The sequence below is a fragment of the Balearica regulorum genome, chromosome 1, assembly GCF_011004875.1.
Source record: "Balearica regulorum gibbericeps isolate bBalReg1 chromosome 1, bBalReg1.pri, whole genome shotgun sequence".
Taxonomy (NCBI): domain Eukaryota; kingdom Metazoa; phylum Chordata; class Aves; order Gruiformes; family Gruidae; genus Balearica; species Balearica regulorum.
The window spans coordinates 83,812,721-83,835,127 of NC_046184.1; the positions used below are offsets into that span (position 1 = coordinate 83,812,721).

General features: G+C 48.1%; 1 protein-coding gene across 3 annotated transcripts; it reads right to left on the reverse strand.

Moving 5' to 3' along the window:
• Positions 1-1,715: 1,715 nt before the first annotated feature.
• PHC1 (polyhomeotic homolog 1) lies at positions 1,716-20,155 on the reverse strand. 3 transcript variants are annotated; one of them, XM_075761977.1, is made up of 15 exons: positions 19,606-20,155; positions 15,471-15,627; positions 13,961-14,071; positions 12,507-12,584; positions 11,604-11,753; positions 10,510-10,641; positions 8,896-9,388; positions 7,807-8,570; positions 6,196-6,343; positions 5,876-6,084; positions 5,173-5,287; positions 4,494-4,602; positions 3,665-3,815; positions 2,839-3,070; positions 1,716-2,537 (listed from the first exon to the last, which is right to left on the reverse strand). In XM_075761977.1, exons 2-15 carry the CDS (start codon positions 15,582-15,584, stop codon positions 2,383-2,385), a joined length of 2,961 nt encoding a protein of 986 aa, XP_075618092.1. In that variant the 5' UTR covers positions 15,585-15,627; positions 19,606-20,155; the 3' UTR covers positions 1,716-2,382. The 3 variants fall into 3 exon arrangements, with proteins under 3 accessions (XP_075618092.1, XP_075618085.1, XP_075618094.1); XM_075761970.1 differs by having other exon boundaries at positions 10,510-10,665; positions 19,606-20,153; XM_075761979.1 differs by lacking the exon at positions 10,510-10,641.
• Between the last annotated feature and the right edge of the window lie 2,252 nt (positions 20,156-22,407).

The window sequence follows — 22,407 nt, forward strand, 5'->3', positions numbered from 1 at the left end:
CAGTGTAGTGTTGTACTGATGTAACAGGAGCTTTCTTTGGTGCTAGAGCTTTTTACTTATCCAAGGTGAGGGGTCTTTAGTGTGTGGTGCCTTATGCCTGAACTTCTTTTGCCAGGAATGGATCTCCTTGTTAGTATATACTTTTTTGCTGCCACCTTGTATCACTCCAGTTCCCTTAGGGCCTAAGAGGGAGAGGTATAAACATCTTTCAACAGTGAAACTTTAAAAGCTCAGGTAGTTACAGATGTATTTCTCTGCAGCAATAAAAATCAAAAGTAACTTTTTGATGGCAGGGTGTACTTGGCAATGAACTAATGTTCAGGTATGTATGTGGTGGTGGGGAATTACAAAGCAGCCAGAACTACAAAGCCTGAACAAGCATTTTTTATTAAGAACATTGAACATGACATGAAGAAGTGAAACCTTCCCATTTGACTGAATAAAATCTGGTCCTCAGAAGCAGCTAGTACCACAGGCAGGCTAGCTGCCAGCCTATCCTGTGCTAAGGGTCAAACTAAACAGTTTTATCACTGCTGAGGATAAAATGGTTAAAGGGCAGCTTTCCTCTGCTGACTGCAGTTAGAGATTCTAACCACCCTCTTTGCTGCCCCCAAATTACATGGGACCAAATAGTGTTATCAGGGTGTGAGCATGGGCAGCTTCCTTTAGGCCTATTTTGAGTCAAGAAGACTTGAAGTCTTCTCTCACAGGAACAGGGATGTCATTGAAGTGAGATTCAACAGTACAGTTAAGACTAGGAAGCTGCTGCCACCTTTTGTCCATCCCCTAAGCACTTCCCCCCTCTCTTTTTCTAACAGGTCAATAAAGAACCCATTCCAAAGATCACTAATGTTTTCCTACCTATGCTATTAGGCTTCCTCCCATGCCACTACAGCTTTCCTGCAACAGTAGGTGCTTTCCCCTCAGTCTTGTTTCACTCAAGTATTCCTGTGAAACTTCTGAAAACAGAAAAGCTGAGACATATGGTTTATAATCATCTTGCTTTTGGGTATTTAGCTCCAGGGGTCACTCACTTCTTCATGCAATTTCTTCAGGTTTTTTTACTTGTTTGTTTTAAGCAGAGGTGCTTCTGGAAGAGAACAACTGCCTCGTTTTTCACCTTTGGCAAACTGGTTACAAAACTTCAGAGTATCACTTTCAGTCCTTAAAAAAAAAAATACAACCCCAAACCTGGAGGGGCTAAAAGGGAAGGACTCAGCCTATAACATCATTCCACCCCTTAGAAAGGAGAAGTAGCATTAAAGGATCAGTATTCAGTTGTTGTAGGGTATAGTTTTGTTTGTTTGGTTTTTTTAACTGAGGAAGAGAAATATTTGTTTGACAACAACAACAAAAAAAGAGCCTGAGGCAGGTGATACAATCCTACTAGCTTAAACTTTGTCCCATAAGCTCTCCTGAGGATAATGAAGACAGACACAAAAAATAATACAAACTGATAAGAAAACACAAAAAAAACCCCAAACCCAAAATCTGAGTCCATTTTATGAAGAGCCTTGGCACTCCTGGAGACTGCTTTGGATCTGTAAGTTATGCCTTAGAACAATGGGGAGACAAACCCAGTGCTGCAGGGTTCCCTAATGCAAGACAATCTCCCTCCCCTTCTATTTTCCCATCACCTTGTCATAAGTACTCAGGATAAATCCTCCTCTGACTGGTTCAGAAAGAAGCATCCGGAGGGAATAGCTGCCACAACACTTCACTCTGCATCTCTACAGGAGACAGTAAAGCTAAGGCAGCTCCTATTGCCACAGGCCTTCAAGTTTGGTACGTGTGTTGGAATAGCTATTAAACCCAGTTCATGAACAGCCTAGGGTGGATTTTTTTGTTGGTTTTTTTTAGAGTGGAACAGCAGCAGCCCCTTTTGCTCTAATTTTTGTTTGTCCACCTCTGTCACTTGGAATTCACTAGTTTCCCCTCCTAAACACCCCACGCACAGCAACTCCCACTGTCCGTGTAGGGCCAGCTCTTCGTATGCCTCAAGTTCTGGCACAGCAAGATTCAAAACTAAGATCTAGCAGACCTGCTGTAGCAAAAAGGGGCGAGGGCCATTCCCTTTCAGAAGTCTGCTAAGAACAGAAAGAGGTCCCCTTTCTGTCTTTATGTGGTATACAGGAGAGGCATATTCAAAATCAGGAAGAAGGAAAGATGTTTCAAGGCCTCAGGTGGGAGTTTTCCTCCCCCTTGTAGCACCATTAAGAGACCAAGACACAGGCTTGTGCATAGCAGTTTCAATCAGTTAAATTCCTTCTCTTTCTTCTTGAATGCAAGACCACTGAGGACTGTCCCGCCCCAACAGGATGCTCCAAAGCTGGCAGCTGCCCTCGGGTCAGAGCAAAAGTGAGACCTCTGGCTTCAGAGCTGTTAGGTCTCCTTGAGGACATTGATCTTGGCACAGATCTTGAGAGCTGGTCCCAGCTTGATGTTCATGGCACTCATGAGGTGCTCCTCCTTTAGAAGCAACAGGGCCTGGCCATCAATTTCCTGTGACCGAAACTCCTCAGCAATCTCCTGGCATCCTGTGAAAGCAAAAAAACAGCACTGAGAAACAGATGTGCCCTGGGCATTCCCTTCCTTCCCACTCTTCTGGCCGGCACAGAAAGCAAGCTAGGAATCTAACCAACCCCACTCTACTCCACAGTCTGCTGCTTGAAGGGTATAACTCATCTGTCTGTATGACCTACTCCAATTCAGAACCATGTACAGAAGTACAACAAAAGCACTAGGCACCACTGACACCACTTTCTTTCCAGAAAGAGAGCCCACAAGTTTCCCCATACTACTGGATGACAGGACTGCAGGAGAGGATTCCAACTTCACCTTGCAGTGATGCAATGAACTCATACACTTCCTCCACACTCCAACAACTGGGGTTGCTGGACAGGAAGACTGGGTTGATGCCATGTAGATCTGGTGTAGGTGGAGTCATACTAGAGTTTGCCAGGTCCCTCTCTCCATGACTGGCCCTCACTGACAGGGGTCCTGGAGATGTAGGGGACAAAGCTTCATCATAGCTGGAGTTATCGGAGCCTCGACTTGAGTCTTCCTGGCCCTACAAGCCCATAGGAAAGAAAGAAAACAAAAGGTGTTTTGTAAGAAATTCACAATCACTAGGTGCAAAACAAGACACTGGGAACAGCACTGTCTCAATAGTCTGGGACAGCTGTTTCAGGCTGTTGGTCCAGGGGCAGCTGACACAAGAGCTCCCTGATGTCAGAAAGGGGAGATTTTAGTCTCACCCCCCTTCCTCTTCCTTCTCCCGATCCTCCCCCACTCCATCCCTCTTCCTCATGTCAGCTCTGAAGCTCATTTGGTTCTTCTGTAATTTGATTCAAATCACTCATCTGGAAGAATGCTAATCAAATGGGAAAAGTGGATTGTTTTCTACCAAGGCTGTCAGCTGATCTCACCATTGACACACACGTGGGAGTGAACACAGTGAAAAGAACAAGTACAAATGTGAATCCACTTTTTACAGTCGATGAACGATTAGAACAGCCCACTGTGCCTTGTGTAACCACTGTGTCAGTGTGTACTTTTCATGTCCTGTATGACTACATCTACTGTGAGAAAGTGGTACCTCCAGCAGTGACAACTTTTACACTGAGATCTGCCTTGGCAGAGGCAGACAGTATGACATCCTTACCCTGTGGCGCTTGCCCTGGATCTTTGTTCGAGCAATTTCAGAGCTGCTGCGCCGCGGCCCCCGTCGGCGCACACGAGCATAGTTAGCTTCCTGGAATTCCTTCATCTTCTTTCTCTGCAGCCGAAACTGATGGCTGCAGCTGACATTGTACCTCAAATAAGTAGAAGCAGAGCAGCAGTTAGGAAACAGCAACTATCTAAACCTATTGCTTCTCCTTGCTCTAGGTGAGGATAAAACTCCTCTTTACCAGCAAGTTCTGTTCCTCCTCCTTCTAAGACTTCCCCTTGGAAGGAACCAGTGCAGACTTCTGACACAAGCAATATTTGGACACCAGAGGCTTGATCTAACATCTGAAGGGTCAATTAAGTCATTCCCCTAAGGGAAAAAAGACCCATAACAAGCACTCTGCTATCAATATCTATCTGCAGCAATGACTAGTCTCACTTCTCCCCATTTTTTCCCCAGTGCTCCCTTGTGTCTTTGTCTAGTAGATGCAATGCAGCAGACAGCTACCAATATGCATTCGTTTAGTCAGTCAAATGTACATTTGACTGAAGAGAGGTTCTTTGGAGCGCAAGAAGTTCCCCCTTGCCATTTCGTTTTTCTGAGCAAATCAGAAATCCTGTTTACACTCAACACCACATCCACCTCTCCAGACCTAGAAGCATTCACAAATCATTTTGAGTCCTAAAGGATCTCTGTGGCCAGTGCATCCCATGGAGGGAGGATCAGATGTACTTAAGTGTTGTACAACACCTGGAGAAGGTGCACATGCTCAGTTCCAGAGAATGTATAGTCAGAGAAAAGGAAGATTATATCATGCTATTACCTTTTAGCACAGGTCATGGAACAAAACCTCTTGGAGCCACGGAACTGGGTTGCTGGGGCATACTTCCCACAGTATTCACACTTCAGCAAGTTTGCCTTCTTATCAAGCTCTAGTGAGATACAGAGATATGCAACAATTGATGATTTGAACTGAAGCAGTTCATACACAACAATTCCCTATTCCACTACTCTTCCTCTGAGCAGACAGATTCCAAGCACTATCTAGTAAGCAGTTACCTTGTGGAAGAAGCTGGGGGAAGAGAGGCAGAAGCTCCACTAATGAGTACCTCAGGATATTGAGCAGAACAGTTTATTTTTCCTTGTCAGTACCATTTCTCTGAACAAAAAATAGCATATCCCTCATATCCTACAAGGCTGTGGGAGAAATCTCCATCACTGCACTATCTGCTTTGTTTAGACATCCTTCCCAGCCTTCTCATTAGAGACAGTTACAGTTCAGATTCTCCTGCTTACTACTGACACAGTGTGCGTTAGATCATATTAATAACAAAGTATTGTATTCTGGCACTCAAGAAAAGGAGATCCTAGGTCCATAGCTTGAGTCTCTAAGGAGCTAGCAGGAAGAGACACAAGTCCATAATGTATAAAGTTAGTAATTCAGTATCAGAGAGCAGAAACTTTCATTAACACTAGCTAGGCCTCCCGGTGCTGAAACTCACCCACAGAAGCACTGTCGCCTCCTGGAGAATTGCTGGACAGGTTTTCACTCTGGCCAGAAGGAGCCTCTCCTTGCATTGGTTTCTCAGATTCTTTCAGCAGCTGAGAACAACCCACCTGGACAGGAAGAAAAAAGAGTTGGTCCCATCAGTAAAGGACTCTCTGTGTCTACCACCCTCTGCAAAGTATCTACCACTCATACCTTACTACAGCTCAGAAAGATCCCTCTGCCTACTAAGGAAGGAGAGATGCTGAACAAAGTTATTATTACTCCTTCCTGACTCACAGGCTTGGCAGTTCATTCAAAGATCACAAAGAACTATCTGCCTTGGATATCCTGCAATTCCATGTAACTGCATCTCCCCTTATTTGCTTTAACTTCACTTGCTGCTTGTTCAAAATGCAATGCATCTTTCCCTCTCAAAAATCAGAGAGAAGAACCTTATTACAATTCTTGCATGAATTACAGTTTTGAGGACTACTGCAGAAAACAGTTCCCATCATGTTTGTTTTACTCATTCCAACCTATTTAATGCCACCACTTAAAGCCTTGCTTCATGCATGACACCTCCCCCTTCTTCTCTATCTCAAGCTAAAAAATGCTGACTTGGAACATAAGGAAAGAAACTCCTGTCCAAAGATAGAAACTCACCACCCTCCCAAGACAGCATTACACCTCCTTCCCTCACAGCAGAGAATCCCTACCGGAAAGGGCTCTGCTCCTTCCTGGATGACAAAGCCTTCAATGATGTGTGTGAGGATCTGGGGCTTGACAATGGCTTGTGGGGGTTTGGAGTCTCCCATCTGACGTGACACCATTGCCAGGTTAGGGGTGGAAGCAGAGGTGGGGGTGACTGATGTTCCTTCACTTGAGGTGGTATTTGGGGTTGCAGTGGCAGCAGGATCTGATTTATCTGGAAAATTAACAGCACAGGAGTCAGTTACCTTTGCCCCATCTACTTCAAATGGAATATGAGATCAAATCATTAGCGCGCACACAAGCAGAGCTCTCCTTTGTACCTCACCTCCAAGGCCACTCTTCTCCTCCATGCTTTTGGGGCTGTCTGTCACAGGAGAGGACCTGGCAGGCAGGAGTGCAGTGACACTGGGCGACTCCTCCTTCTCCTCCTCTGACTCTGCCTTGCGCTTTACCGCTAAGTTCTGAGACTTGCCCTGCGTGAATAGAGATGAACACATAAGCAGAGAGAGGAGCCCCAAAGCAAAGAACAAGACAGACTGAAAGCAAAAAGAAAATACATCCTGCTCCATCATACTTCATCTCCAGCCTGATTCGTTCTCCTAGAAATGCCTCTAGATCCCTCACAGGATATAGCTCTACTTAGGAGCATTTACCTAGCAGGGAGCAAAGTTTCACAAAGCAACATGAATTGGCATGTTGATGTAATACCAAGACACTGTGTGAACCTCAGAGGATTATTCCAGGAAGAAGGAAATGGAATAGCAGTCACCCAGCAGTCTCCAAAGAGGCTTTTGGCTAGATCAGATCAGTTTCAATAAAGGAGAGTCAAAACAGTAGGGGAAACACGTTGGATGAGAGCAGACTTGTCCCTCCCACTCTAGCAATCAGACAAATCCTGTGACACCTTCCTGAAGAAGCAGCCAGAGTTTAGAAACAGTCTCAGCAACTGGCTAAGGGTATCTGAGCTGGCAAAGCGCTGTTGTCCCCAGGGAGCTAGGCAGACCCTAGCCGGACAATTCAGAATAGCACAGACAAGACCTGTGGAACATGAGCCATCTTTGTTTTCCTCTGTTTGCTGGCAGGACTTGTGACTTGTGACCCCATGGGGGACCCACACTGGACCAGTCTGTTCCTGAAGGACTGCACCCCGTGGAAGGGACCCACGCTGGAGCAGTTCGTGAAGAACTGTAGCCCATGGGAAGGACTCATGTTGGAGAAGTTCACGAAGGACTTTATCCCATGGGAGGAACCCCAGACTGGAGCAAGGGCAAAGCATGAGGAGGAAGGAGTGGCAGAGACAAAATGATATGAGTGTTACAACCCCCATTCCCCATCCTCCTGCACCACTCAGGAGGAGGAGGTAGAAGAGTCAGGAGTGAAGTTGAGCCCGTGAAGAAGGGGAAGTGTTTTTTAGATTTGTTCTTATTTCTCATTATCCTATTCTGATTAACTGACAGTAAATTAAGTTTCCCTAAATTGAGTTTGTTTTGCCCATGATGATAACTGGCAATTGGATCTCCTTGTCCTTATCTCAGCCCCCAAGCTTTGCGTTGTATTTTTCTCCCCCAGTCTTGTTGTGAAGGTGGAGTGATAGAGCAGCTTGGTGGTCACGCAGCAGCCAGCCAAGGTCGACCCACCACATTGTTAAATGTGATATTTAGTAAGTGATGTGGACACCTGCTCTATTTGGGGCAGGGTCTGAGTCTCACCTACTTACTTCATGCAAGCCTTTGAATGATAATGTGGAAGAAAAATGCTTGTAGTCCCAAGGGTTACATTGGAATTAGTGTTTTTGAGAGGAAAAAGTCTCCACATCCCTTTACCCAAACCCCTTACCCATCCCATCCCACTGACCTGGGCCTGGACTGCGATTGGTGTCCTAGGAATGAACAAAGAGAATCCATATGCTATTCTCCTTCTCAATGGTATCACTTACTGGCAACTGGACAGACTGCATGTAGAATGCTGCTGGCATCTGAGCCACAACTGGAGAGGAGGCTGGGCTCTTCACCATGTGGGCTGTGCCTTGAACTTGTGCCAAATTCACCCCTGTGGTAAGAGGAGGAGCTTCCTGTGAGGACGCTGGAGCTGAAGATGACGACGGAGAAGCAGCATGGGCTTGGGAAACAGGCTGGACCACAGCTGGCATTCCCCGGGATGTTGGCACTGCTGCAGCAATCTGAGCCAAACCCAGTGCTTGGGCTTGGCCCGAGCCCTGCTGCCGAGTACCCACCACCTGCACTGGGATGTGTGGTGGAGGCTGCTGCGCTGCTGACATTTTGGCAGGCCCAAGCTGAGGTGGTTTGATGGGGGTGACCAGAGATTTTGACTGAATGGGAACAGGCGACTTGGTGGCTGGCTGGCAAGGACTGTCCTGCTGGAGCTGCACAGGCTGTGGCTGGGACTGCAACATAGGTTGTACCACAAGGGTCTGAGCCTGCTGCTGGTTCTGAGGTGGAGCCTGCTGCTGCGGAGGTTGAGCTTGTTGTTGCTGCTGTTGGGCCAGAGATGGTGCTTGCTGCTGTTGCTGCTGTTGGGCCAGCTGGAGATGGGTGGCTGTGTGGAGAAGCTGGGACTGACGGTGCTGGAACTGCTGCTGGTGATGAATGGCGATCTGCTGCTGGATCACCACCTGCTTCTGCAGGTGGATCTGCTGCTGCTGCTGGATCAGCGAGTGTGGCTGGATCTGGGTATATGTGGCTATACAAACACAGAGTAGGAAAAGAGGAGAGCACAAAAGTTAGCAACAGTGCAGCTGGGAACAACAACAACAAAAAAAAAAGGCAGGCAGCCACTGCACTGATTTGAGTCATTAAGTTCTAAAATGACCAACAGCTTTCTGGCAGAGGACATGGGGGACTAAATCAACTTTGCTTGCTAATAGAGAGGGACAACACCTAGAGACCCGCCTCCAGGAGTGTACAGGCTTGGAGGCATGTTGGGAAACATCTCACCACTGGGCTTTCAAATGGCACTCTTGCAAAAGCCCAGTGGGCTCAAAGAGAAGGAACAGGTCTGCCCTTACCTGAGCTGATCAATGTCTGGCTGGGTGCTGGTGTAGCAGTCCTGGTCAGGTTCATGCCCACCGTTTGCTGTCCACTGCTGTCCGTTTCGCCCTTCTTTGTAGCTGCATTCTCTGTCTCCGTCTGGCTTCCCTGGCTGACAGTCACAGCCTGGGCAGCTGCCACTGGCAACGGCTGAACCACCCCAGTGCCTTTCCTTTGGCAACTGCCTGCGGCACCTGCCGAGGAGGTCTGGCTCAATCCCGTGGAGGTCTGGCTCCCACCACTTGCCATCACACCCCCGGAGACACCATTGCTGCCTGGTGCCCCCTGGCTCAAGTTGAGGGACTGGCTGCCGGAGGAGGTTTGAGCCACGGCCAAGGTCTGGCCCGTACTGGTGGCCTGCGGTAAGCCAGAAGCCTGGGAGCTTCCTGGCAGAGCTGCCTTCTGAGCAGAGCCTTGGAGCTGGGCATTAGCAGCCGAGGTCTGCTGCCCCCTCACAGCCAAGTTCTGCACCTAGAAACACACATACAAAACAGAGTTCATTTGCTTTGCATACATTACTGGCTGGAAGTTTGGCAGAGAACTCATAAGCAACACACTCTACTGGGATGCTGGTTAAGTTAGTGCTTCAAATCTCACGTGGGGAGCTGGCTAACACTGCAGGGCAAAGCTCAGGTGCAACCTCCCCAGGAAACACATTATCCTGGACTTCCTCCTGCCCCTTCTCTGATGGAAGTTAAAGATCTCGTGGCACTTTCTGAACAGCACGAGGACACCACCATTCTCCGAGGCATGGTGCAGCATTCAGACCTGCCTGCTGTGCCCTTGCATTAGTAGGATTCAGTTTAGTATGGCTCTAAAGGTGCCGAGATACCCCTTTCAAGACCAGTAATTCCTTTTCAATTTTTGTGCCACCTGCCTCCTCCCAATGTGCAGGGCTTTCCACTCCAGAGGCCCACAGATCTACTCATGGCCTGCAGCCCTTCTGATTTCACCAGTTTCTCTGCACTTTGGTGCTGCCATCTTCTGTGTTTACTCCCCTTCCAAATGCAGTGTTATCTTCAAGTCTGATCATGGCTGACTTTCCTTCAAAGAAAGTGCTCCAGACAACACAAATATGAAGTAACTGGAAATCCCAAGAATGACTGGGGATAGGACAAGGAAAATGGGAAGCCATGGCAGCTCCCTGACCTTAAGAACTACTTATAGATGAATGCAGGAGCTAAGAGCTTGTGGCCTCTTTGGTCTGTGACATCTTTACCACAACAAACAAACTGGGTGAAGGAATAGTACCACGGGCAAAGACTCTTCATTGCAGAGTGACTGAAAACTGGACATAGGACTCAACAGTTCTTTTAACACAGGGACAACCAAGAAACTGTGAAGACAGGATTGATCCAGCCTGTGGCTCACCCCAGAAATTTTAAGCAGAAACGAATCCCATCTCTGGAGGCAAAAAGCAAACATGAAAAAAGGGTGGCAAGAGAGAACAGAATCTCCTGCTTGCAGAGGAACACAGGTTGGGGATAAAATAGAGCTAATCTGCTACACAGGGATGGCTGGAGACGAAGACCAGAGTGCAGGGTGACAGAGAGCAGGGGAAGGGGAGGACTCTGGGAAGGGGTGTCACTGACCTGGTCTGTGTCTGCATGGACCCCAGGAGACTGAGTGGGTGGTACCTCCTGCTGGACAGCGGCCACAGCCCCGTTGGGCATCAGGATGAGTTGGGAGGCAAGAGGTACATTGCGGCCCAAGGTCCGGTTTACCTGCAACAGGTTCCCCAGCTGTGGCTGTTGAAGGAGGTGATGTGGAATGAAAGGAACGGAGGGGAACAGAGAAAGAAAGACAGCGAACCACAAGCAAACAGATTACAAAGCAACACTGGGCTGCAATGTCACACATTGCAAAAACCCCAACCCTCCCTGCACTGTAACGCTGAACATAACCCTCGGGGCAGGAAATTGGGAACAGTTTCCTTACAGAAACAATCTCTCTTCTATCAAACACAGGCCTGGGCCAACTCCCACAGACTGCCCAAGGCTGGCTGAAAGACTGGGGTATTGTTTAATATTCAGATGTATATCCAGGACTGGTTGAGAAACACCAATAAAATACATACATCCAAGACCAAGTTTGCTTGAAAAGAAGGGGATTACAATATGTATCTAAAGTCAACTGAGATGCAGAAAATATTTTTCAAGTAGGTAACCAAACCCCAGACTGAGTATAGTCAAGCCTAATGTTTTCTATTTAGCAGTACTTCAAACTGATTAAAAGGATGAAATATTTGTTCATGTTGATTTGTTTCTAGACTTACATCCCTGAGCTCAGCAGTAGTAAAAGAAAGTAATTTACCATATATCTGTTCCAGCATTGAACCAGAAGAGTAGATTTATTTCTGTGAGCTACATTCAAGTCTACGACACATATTTCACATTTACGTTCTAGTGAGAAGTGCCATGGGATCTTTAACATCTATGCAGAGCAGAAATAAACATGATTCTTAACAATCTCACCTGAGACACACAATACAAAGCTCATCTACCCTCAAAAGCTGAGCCCAGAGTCATACTTGTGATTTCAGGGACAAGAGCTTCCCCATCTGAATTTAAAATATAGTGCATCATTCTTAAAGCTAGAGTTGGTCCAAAGGTGTTGGTAATCCCAAGCAGCAAAACACTGAAGTAGGGTTCATGGTCAGGACACATTTTGCATACACATCTCTTACCCGGAGGTACATCTGGGCCTGTGACTGGTTGAGAGGTGGTGAGGTGGTATTCCCAAGGAGCACAGACTGTGTCAGGGTTGTCGCGCTGGGGGAACTCACACTCTGTGACCGACTGATCAGCTGAGCAGCTGATGTGGTGGCTAGGTTAATCTTAAAACAGAGAAAAGCTTCAAATCATATATGAAGAGATGGAGGCAAAGAAATAATTACAAATTATCTTAGTGGGGTACAGCCAGAGCAGACATTTTACAGGTTTTTTTCCCTGTATCCCACAGGGGACCAATAAAATTGTTCCTGTCTTAAGGTGCTACGCAATCTAAACTAGCCAAAGCCCTGGATGCTGAGCCTCAGTATCACCATGATTAGCACACAACTGCAATAAGAGATCCCAAAGAAATACATCATTTTCTCCAGCCTCTCAAGTAAAGAAAAAACCTCCTCACAAAGTAGTTTCTACCCTACCAACTCATCTGCTCTCTGAAAAAATCCCAGTTCCTCAATACTCACTACAAAACCAGACTTGCTCTCATCAACAAACTACTACTCTGCCAAAAAAAAACCCCCAGCAACCCCTTTCAAGCTGCTCATGACACTTCCTCTTAGAAGTCCTGATCTTTTTCTAAACCATGACAACGTATCTCCAAAGCCTCAGCAAAGAGAGATCAGTTTCTACCTTTCCAGCTAAGAGCCCTCTCCCACTCAGAAACCTTTTGGTCTCCTCAACCCCCACCAATAATAATAGCACCCCAAATCCTCAAAGTTGTCTGCATCTTGTGGATTCCTAGCATTCTTAGAAGCTATGTTTCCCTGGCTAACTGCCTTCCTAAAAGATAAAGAGGAGAAAGAAAAAGGTGTGGCGTGGGAGGGAGGCTTTGGTATGTGGGTGAGGGAGTAGTTACTTACAGAGGCCTGGGTGGTGGTGGTCTGCTGCGGGGTGCTGGTGTTGGGGGAGCTGGCCTGTCTACTGGCTGCAATTGTAGCCTGCAAGAGAGATTGACACAGAAATGAGTACCTGGAACAAACTTTTCAATCCAGCCCAAATATTTGGCTTTGTCAGAACACCTAGTCCCATCATCATCATCTCTCATTCCTGAGAACAGGAGCACAATCTAACCACTACAAATCCCTGCTGTGCCCTACAAATCAGGTATAGCAACTGAGCAAGGTACCTCCTCATCTCCAACGAGTTCAGGCCTGTATAATACCCAAGACAGTGGGCAACAGTCCATCACAGTCCATCCAGACCCTTACAGTCCATGACCTCCAGTCCTTCCACCCATGGGTACATATCCCACTGTTGCTGCAGCTTGTCATGCTACACACTACAACCCTCATCCTGATGCTGCAATCCCTCTGTTAACATCCAGACGTTCCCTGCAATAGTAGCAATTTGCTGGGCTAGTTACGCAGTTTAGTAACAATGCAATGATAGCACCACAAGTAACGGATCTCAGGTTAGAGCACACATAGTTTGTGGAGGAATGTAAATATTGATAGATTATTTTTTCCCCCATCTATGATCCCATGGGAATTCCACTGTATGAGTTTAGTTAGTTTTATAACTAAGATTTGTGCAAAACTGGTGAGAGGATTCTATGCCCTCTATGCTATAAAACTGCAGGTAGGGATTTTGAAAACAACTAAATCCTGGACTAACAGCCAAGGAGCAGAGCTACTGATGGAAATATTTTTATACAGACAGAACTGTATTCACATCACATATAATTCATCTTCAACTGATGATAGTCTTGCAGCTCAGGGAAGTTGCTAAAGGAAAAAAAAATTGCTCAACAATTCTGCGTCATAAAATATCTTGATTTGTATAAACGTATCTCAATTAAAGAAACACCCTCCTGGCTAGACAAGATCTACCCCAGATCCCTCTTGCTAGTAACTGGTAAAGAAAACACGGGCTACTAAGTTTCAAGACATAAAATTCAGGGGATACTGCCTGAAATTTCACACACACAAGACCATGTTTGTTCTCAGAGAAATAACAATCCATGGTTCACTTTAAGACAGTTTTCAAATACTACTGCATCTGCTGCTGATTTAACCACCCATCTTTTATTTAAAGAAGCTGCAAGGGCTAGTCATAGGCTTCTAAAGTGCAAGTTTCCTTATGCAGATGTCAATTTTTGGCTTTCCCTGGTCTGTACCTGAAAACCAAATAAATCTTTGCATCATGCTTCCAGTTTACTAGCTGTTTGTATTAGCTCTAAAGAATATGTTTAGGGACTGTTGTCTAATCATGGATCAGGAGGATCTTGGTGTACAAGTCACTCTATAAAGAGAAAATCTCTGGATCTCCCCCAGAGAATGATCCAATTCCTCTCCTCTGCCCCTTGGCAACTCACCTGCTGGACAGCAGCCAGGCTGTGAAGCTGGGCACTGTTAAGCTGCTGTTGGAGCATAAACTGATGAAAGTACTGGGCTGCATTGGGCTGTCTCTGGAGTGCCTGCAGGGCCTAGAGAAAGAGGAAAACCCAACTGTCAAAAATAGCGTGCCCTTGAAATGTGATTAGAGAGAGAAATGAAGAAATAAATTAACAGCCATGAGCACATCCGTGGACCCCATGAAAAAAGCAAAACCACTAGATTAGCACATCAAAATACAGATTACAGCTACGAATTTGGTAACAGACTGAATCACAGGTGTATTCCAGGATAACAGGAAGCACACTTACAAGACTGTCATAAAACTCCAGGAATTTGGGGATGCGTGTGCTCAAGGAGGCAGACAAGTGTTCCAGTGTAGCATGTACATGGAGGATCATAGAATGGTTTGGGCTGGAAGGACCTTGAACATCATCTAGTTCCAACCCCCCTGCTGCGGGCAGGGACACCCTCCACTAGACCAGGTTGCCCAAAGCCCCATCCAACCTGGCCTTGAACACTTCCAGGGATGGGGTCTCCACAACCTCTCTGGGCAACCTGTTCCAGTGCTTCACCACTCTAACCGTAAAGAATTTCTTTCTAACATCTAATCTAAATTGACCCTCCTTCAGCTTAAACCCATTACCCCTTGTCCTGTCACTACACTCCCTGATAAACAGTCCCTCACCATCTTTCCTCTAGGCCCCCTTCAGGTACTGGTAAGCCACAATTAGATCTCCCCGGAGCCGCCTTTTCTCCAGGCTGAACAACCCCAACTCTCTCAGCCTGTCCTCATAGGAAAGGTGCTCCAGCCCTCTGATCAGCTTCGTGGCCCTCCTCTGGACTCTCTCCAACAGCTCCATGTCTCTCCTGTACTGGGGCCCCCAGAGCTGGACACAGTACTCCAGGTGGGGTCTCACAAGAGCGGAGTAGAGGGGCAGGATCACCTCCCTCGACCTGCTGGTCACACCTCTCTTGATGCAGCCCAGGACACGGTTGGCTTTCTGGGCTGCAAGCGCACACTGCTGGCTCATGTTGAGCTTCTCATCAATCAATACCCCCAAGTCCTTCTCCTTGGGGCTGCTTTCAGTCCATTCCTCACCCAGCCCATAGTCTTGCTTGGGATTGTGCCGACCCACGTGCAGGACCTTGCACTTGGCCTTGTTGAATATACACTACGTAGAGGAACTGGGATGCTAAAACTGAATGACTTGCTCTAGAACAGTAGGCTAAAAATCAATCTCTTGCATCACAGTACAGATTAAATCTAAGAGGCTGAACACTGGAGGAGTAACCTATAAAATATGAAGCACAGTATCAGGCTACAGGAACTAAAGATCCGGCCTAGCACAAGAATTTCTACATCTGCACGCATGACAGTCCTTCAAGCACACTTCCACCTCAACACACGACAACTCAGACGAACACAAAAGGGCTCACCATCCCCTTCCACTGATGCACATCCCATGCCAGAACATAACTGTGGCTCACCTGTACTGCCTGTCGCTCATAGAGAGACATCTGCGATATCTGGGGACGGGTGCTTCCTCCAGAACTGGAGCTCCCGCTGGCGGAGCTGGAGTTCTGCTCACTTTCGGTCTCCATGGTGACAGGATCCCGGGAGCTCAGGCTGAGACAGACTCCAGATCTACATTGAGAGAATTGGACACTAAGTCAGGATAGAGAAAGAACCAAACAGTATTTCATCGCATTACACAGCTTTTTTTATTGGAATATCCCAGTACCAGGCTCCTTGCACAGCTTTGCTACATCACAAGGAACTGGGGATACCAGGGGTGCAAAATCACTGAGAAATTATACTCACAGTTTAAATCTTTTATTATCACAGTCAGAAATGTAACATGCACATTCTCATATTTTATTGCCGTGCTACAATTGCAAGCTACAGCATCCTGAATTCTTAAAAAGGCAGCAGAGTGAAATAGCAGCTGCAGCTCATTCAGGCAATCATTTGGTTACAGACCTGATCACCTCTCCTTCAAGGCTAGCGAACTGAAGCAAATTGCACTGTGCTTCCAGTCTCCCACTGCATTTCAGCAACTTCTGATTCTCTCTTCCTCCAATCCCACAAGAGGTATAATTACCCCACAACTTCGCTACCATACTGCAGATATACCAACGCAGTCCCTCCTTCTCCCAGTTTAGCCCCCAGCCCTTAACTGTGTCTTTCTCCAATCACATGGACTTCCAGCTACTTGTTCCTGACAGATCATAACTTGAATATTAGACTGGAAGCTAGTATCTGTGGTGGTGAGTTGCTTTCAGGAGCAACAGTCAGAAGAAAAGTGGATGAAGGATTCACTGGCAACACTTGTGAGGGGACAGCTGCTGAAGAGGTCATACAAAGCCAGAGGGATCTTCCAGCCGCAGAAAAATGAGTTGCAGTGAACCACAGGACTGAGAAAGGGCTGGAGAAGGCTTTAATCAGCCAAGAGGATGAAAAGTGAGACTGAAGAGAGTGCTTAGCAGAAGGGTAACACATTGGGATGATCAGGGAGTCTCCTGCAGCAAAACACATGGGAGCTGCACAGGGAGCAACAGTAGGCGCAATTAGAGTCAGAAAAGGGAAAGAGCAAAAGTGATTATTCAACAGAATTCCACTGAAAAAAATTTTACTTTTTAGAAGGATATCGTTCCATGTAAGATTTAAAAAAAAAAAGTTTCTGATAGTCTCAATATCGCTGACATCCTGTTTGTTTCCAAAACACCAGCTGGCTCCCCTACAACCTACCTGAGAGAGCTGTAAATGAGACTCCTATTCAGGATTCCACAGCACCAGCACAGCCCCTGTATTTAGGCCTTTTTTAATCCAGAGATTTTGAGCTTCACAGCCTTCACCAAACACAAGTTTTTCCAGGTGCATAAACAAATGGACCAGCACAGCAGTAAAGGAGGTGGAACAATAGTCTCGATCAGACAACTTTTTAAATTCTGGAACGGTGTTAAGGGCAGCAGATGACTTTAAAGTAGGGCAACAGCATTAACACTGCAGAGAATGGCTGACTAAATCAGGGAACTACTGCTCCGAACCTGCTCCTCAAAACCTGGAAAATTCTATAACTGACAAGCAGATAGCTGCTGCTCAAGTCCTGGCTTCCCCACACATCTCTATCTCTGCCCTCAAGTCCTGCCCAGGCATCTCCCTGCTAATCCAGCACTGGCTTCCCGCACTGCTTCAGCAGTGGCCATTGATAATTCTGCACTGCAGTCCTCATCTTCTCAACTGAGACATGCACCCTCCTAAATGGCCACTACTGTTTTCAGGCACAACTCTATTACAGCTAGAAACAGCTGCTGAATACACCTATCTAGAACATAAAAGCTCTAGAGAAGACAACTGCCTTAAATATCTTCCCCAGGGGGCAGCACCACAAAAAAAAAGTAAATGAAGCCTGAAAATAAATAAATAGAGAAGGGAGAGAATACAGACTTTTTTGAAAGAAAGAAAGAAACTGTGGTAGATAAATGAAGTACTTCGAATTGAGCTAAAATGCTTGTCCGAGTGAAGCCACCTGCATTACACCAAGTTATCTAGTAACTCAGCTACCATTAGGAGACAATTTCTGTTCTCTTGCCCACCCTCAACCTCCCCATGCAGGTTCCTCCCAGCATTTACTTCACTTCTGGTGCTCACTAGATCAACTTGTTAACTTCACAGAAAAACTACCCTAAACATAATTTTCTGCCAGATCAGCAAGTTGAACTAGCTCACCTGTGATGCCATAAGTGCCAGTGAGAGAGAAAAGAAAGTAAGTAAGGATCAGCTTAGCTTGTAGCATATTCCCTTACCCTCAAGACCTGCACCAGGAGAAACCTGGCTTCTTACTTGGTGCTCTGCTCCACCAATATGTGTTTCCTCAGTAAACAGCAGCATTGCTTCTTAAGATCTTCAGCCGCAAAAGTTCCATGCTGACCTAGACCTTAAAATCAGGGCCTAGCACAAACAGAATCCTACTGAAACACCTCTGGGATGAGAGGCATAAAAAAATTTTGGTCTCTGTGTGGGCAAAAGGCCTTTTGGGGCCATGGATAGAGAAGCATACTCTCCCTTTGCAGAAGGATGGTAAGAATTTTAAGTCGCTCATAGCAAGCAGGGTTATCCAGCAAAACCCTTTCCAAACAAAAGTGAAAAGGCACAGTATTTCCCCAGGCAAGTTCATCTAAGGATGCAGCTCCATGTTAGTGTAATCTGATCCAAATACAGGCTATTCCCACACAAAATAGCACAGATTACACCCTCTCCTCTCCTTCAAGCGCATCTTCCAGCACCCTCCTCTTATAAAAATCTAGTAATCACTGTGGTGTCAGACCACACTTTACTCAGCTAGCTGCTCCGTGAAATGGATAACCTACCAAAAATGAGTTTTCCAACAGATCGAGTTAACTAACCTTGCAAAAATCATCAGTAGATCCCCCCCGCAAAAAAAACCAACAAAAAACAGACAAAAAAAAAATCCCAAAAAACCCCAACAGAGCAACAACGTGGCCCTTACTGGAAATTAATCTTTGAACAACAGCTAAATTGGATTAAGCCTAACACAGAACTGCATCCTAAAAGGCAGACACAGAATAAAAGGCCTGTTAACACCATGGCAGGAATGACAGCACAGCAGAAAGGAAGGGAAGGAGGGAGAGCAGTTGCAAACACGGGAACACGGGCCAGCACAGAGCCTAACCTGCGCTGCAGATCTCAGCACACACCAAGAACACCACAGGTGGCCCATCTACAAGTTCCTGACCTTTCTCAAGTGCAAGAGCAGAAGAGTCAGGCCCAAACAGCTACTCTAGTCCCTGAACACTAGGCAGGAAAGTTTTACTCACTCAATCCATCCATTCCCCCGGCACGTGACTGCTGCCTGCAGAACATTTTCTAACCTTATAACTGGTTTTGTCGCTTCACCCTTGAGAAACTAAGCAAACAAGTGAGATTTGCACAGGTTTGTACACAGGTTTGGGGGAGAAAAATTAGCAACCAGGACTGCAGCACGCTCCTCGCTCTGTTACTGCAGTTTTTTACAACACAGCTACGCAAGCAGAGGCGTGAAACTGTCGGGACACGTTAAGTCTGCTCCGGGATGCTGTGGGAGCAGCAGTAGGTGCGGCTCTCGGGCACTGCAGGACCCTCACACCACCTGTTCCCCGCCCCGCCACCCGCCTTTCCCCGCTAAGCGGGGCCGCAGGCGCCCGGGACCGAGGTGGACGCAGCGCGGCGGCAGCCCCCCCCGCCCCAGGCCGGCAGCAACTCCGGCAGCGAAGTTAAGCCGACAGAGAGCGTGCAGGCGTCCTGCCCGCCCGCCCGCCCGCAACGCGTAAGTACCGTGCACGCAGCCCCGCCGCGGCGGGAGGCGGGGATCCGCCGCAGGATGCCCGCCGCGGGGAACTAAAGAAAGGCGCGTGTTTCACGCCCGGCCACCGGCGGGGGGAGCGGCAGCTGCCCGGGAGGCGGGAGCGGGGCTACGAGGGGGGAGAGTTGTTCCTGGCCGCTGCTCCCGGGGCCGACCCGGGCAGACAATAGCTCCTCCGCCGCCGCTGTCAACTTCCAGCCCGCCCCGGCCCCGGGGAACTCTCCCCGCCACGGCCGCCCGCGCCCCGGGCCCGGCCTCACCTGCAGCCGCCGCGGCGCGGCACTGCCCCGCTCCGCTCCCGCAGCAGCGGCGGCGGCACCGCCCCCCGCCGCGCCGGGAGCCCCCGCGTCCGCCCGAGGGACCCGCGCTGCCGGCGTTACCGGAGCCCCCGGGCCGCCACCGCCGCCGCCTGACACGCCCCCCGCGCGCGGGCAGCCAGGCCGGGCCCCGGCCGGGCGGGGCGGGGCGGGGCGGTGCCCGGGGGCCCCGTTGTTGGGAGAGGGCGGGGCCGGGGGCGTTACCTCGCGGCGGCTCCCGGCGGGCCTGGCCCGGCCGCGGCCTGGCAGGGCAGCCCCGGGGCGGGCCTGGCGCGGCCGCGCGGGGCGGGGCGGGGCGGGGCGGCAGGGGCGGAGCCCACACGCGCGCACCGCACCCCGGCCGGTTCCACCTCCCCCTTTTTTTCTTATTTTTTTTCTTTTTTTCTTTTTTTTTTTTTTTTTTAAATCTTGGCCTCTGGGGCTCCCCGCTGCTCCGTCACTTCCTCCCTCGAGGCGCTTCCGGGCACGTGACCCCCTTCCCCGGGCGCCGCTTGCCGTTGCCCTGGTGACGGCAGCCGGGGCCTGGCGGGACGCGAGTTCAGGCCCGGCGGGAACGGCGGGGCCGGGCCGGGGCCTCGGCTTCGGCTTCGGCTTCGCCCGGGGCCGGGGCTGCCGGGGCGGGGTGCTCGGTACCCCGGTCGCGGCCTCCTGGCGGGCCTGCAGGGGAAGGGGACCAAGGGATCAAGATCTTGATAAGCATCACAGTCTTCACCAGTCAGAGCACATGTCCTCTGTGCTGGGACACGCTTTGCCATCGGTCCTTCTGGAGACTGGTTAACCTCGTTAAACATTTATCTTTTTATTTAAGTTGTAAAATGCTTGCCTTAGTGCCTGGGACGTGCTTTGATGAACAAACAGGACACAGCGGTAATAACAATGCCTGGGAGGTTTCCTGTCAGGTCACGTAGAGCGTGTGTAGAGGTGCACAGTGGAAACCTGCATAAACAGGGTAAAGAAACCACAGTGCCAGAGCTTACTGGCAACTTTCAGAAGAGAAGCGGCACTGTGCAGGCATTTGGGCCTTGCTTCCCTTGGTGGCTCTCAAAGAGCATCAGTTCTTCTGTCAGTTGCCTGGCTTAGGGTAAGAGTGGTCAACTAGGGTAAACTTACTCATTTGTGGCAATAGTGTTGTAGTCAGCATGACAGTTTCTAAGTACACAAGAAATGCCCTATCCAGTCAGACCAGTAGCTCATCTTGACAAGACCTGGTGAGTTTCCTCTCAAGATGATGGCTCATGCACCAAGGAAGGGTAGGAAGAAGCAAAAGACAAACACAAATGAATTGTACTCCATCTACATGTGCAAGATGCAGAAGCTCAAGCATCGCTGAGGCTATGAGCATCATAAATTCTCCTGCAAGTGACATATTTGAGCTTTACATTGCATTTGGCTGAGTAACAAAAGTGCTGGGCTATCAATTCACAGGAGATCCAGTCCTGTTGACTTAGAATATTTACTGCTGCTGCCGGAAAACCAGCAAAACACACTGTACAGGACGGCGTTTGGCCTGTTACCAAACACAACCTGCTTTAAATGCTGGGGATTCTTTTTTAATTTAGATGGAAAACTGCCTGTCTGATTACCTTAAAAAAAAAAAAAGATATTTAACGCTATTCAAAATAAAAGGTCAGATAGTGATCAAAGGAACAATGACAAGGCAGGGAACCCAGGCACTCCTAAAACCCTCAACGACTGGATGAACGACTAAGCCATTTGTCCCTGTTGCAAAACCCACTGAAGTCGATTCAAGGGAGGAAACTCTCTGGAATCTATGCAAACGAAGGGGAACTACTGCAATAAAGAGGCTTTAGGACTTACGGGGGGGGGGGGGGGGGGGGGGGCTTCAGTGGGGAGGAGGAGGGGGAAGGGATGTTGGAATCGATACAGAGAATTTGAGGATTTAGAAGACTACACTGGTATGTTTGAGGTAAGAATCACAGGCAGGGAAATGGAGGGACCAAAGTGGATCACAGACGAACAAGCGTGGGGAAAATGGAGAGAAGAGTGGGATAAACTAAGCTGGCCAAATGCAATCAGCATGTTTGCACCTGATTACCACAGTCTGTACTATATTCGTAATAATTTGTAATAATTATGTGAATTATTTCCTGTGTGATTGTGCTCTCTGTGGTGTGCATGTGTGCACGTTCCAATAACAAACTTAGGTCTTTCTAGCCAGCAAGTAGGATGAAAGATTTGAGGGGCCAGAAACCCAAGAGACTATGAAGGTGCGTTTCTCTGAGCACTGGTCCGTAGGAACAGGATCAGGCTACTGACATGGTGTTTATGTGGGTGTTTTTGAAATGCTGTCTCCCGTCAATGTTAACCTGCGCGTGCATGTCTAATTGTTGTCACTGAGGTTCATGCTACAGTTTGTGAGACCGGCTTATAGGGTCTGGCTGGAAACCTGTCAAACACTACGCCTAAATATAAGCCAGGATTGGTTTCAGAGGTAGCATCACTTGCTCACATTTTACGTGCTGATCTTCCCAGCTCTGGGCTTCTCAGAAAGCAGCAGCTCATTTTCATTCCAGTGACATTTTTTTCATTCCAAACCCAAAGGAGTTTTGCTGGAGAAACGGCATCTTGCAGAGCAAGCCACGGAGCGATGGTGACACTCAGTGGCCTTGCAGGAAAAGTGCACCTTCGGAGTTCATGGTTTTTTCCAATTTATCAGGAAGACAGTGGTAGCAAATGAACCTTATATGCAGGTGAGTAAACAACACTGCTTAGCATAAGGATGAG

Excerpts from the sequence above, each read along its gene's own strand:
- PHC1 (XM_075761970.1), bottom strand. The coding sequence starts at position 15,584 with ATGGAGACCGAAAGTGAGCAGAACTCCAGCTCCGCCAGCGGGAGCTCC. Across the intron at positions 9,389-10,509 it reads TCCATGCAGACACAGACCAG|GTGCAGAACTTGGCTGTGAG; the intron begins GTCAGTGACACC and ends GTGTGTTTCTAG. Across the intron at positions 2,538-2,838 it reads GTTCATTGCATCACTGCAAG|GATGCCAGGAGATTGCTGAG; the intron begins GTGAAGTTGGAA and ends TTGCTTTCACAG.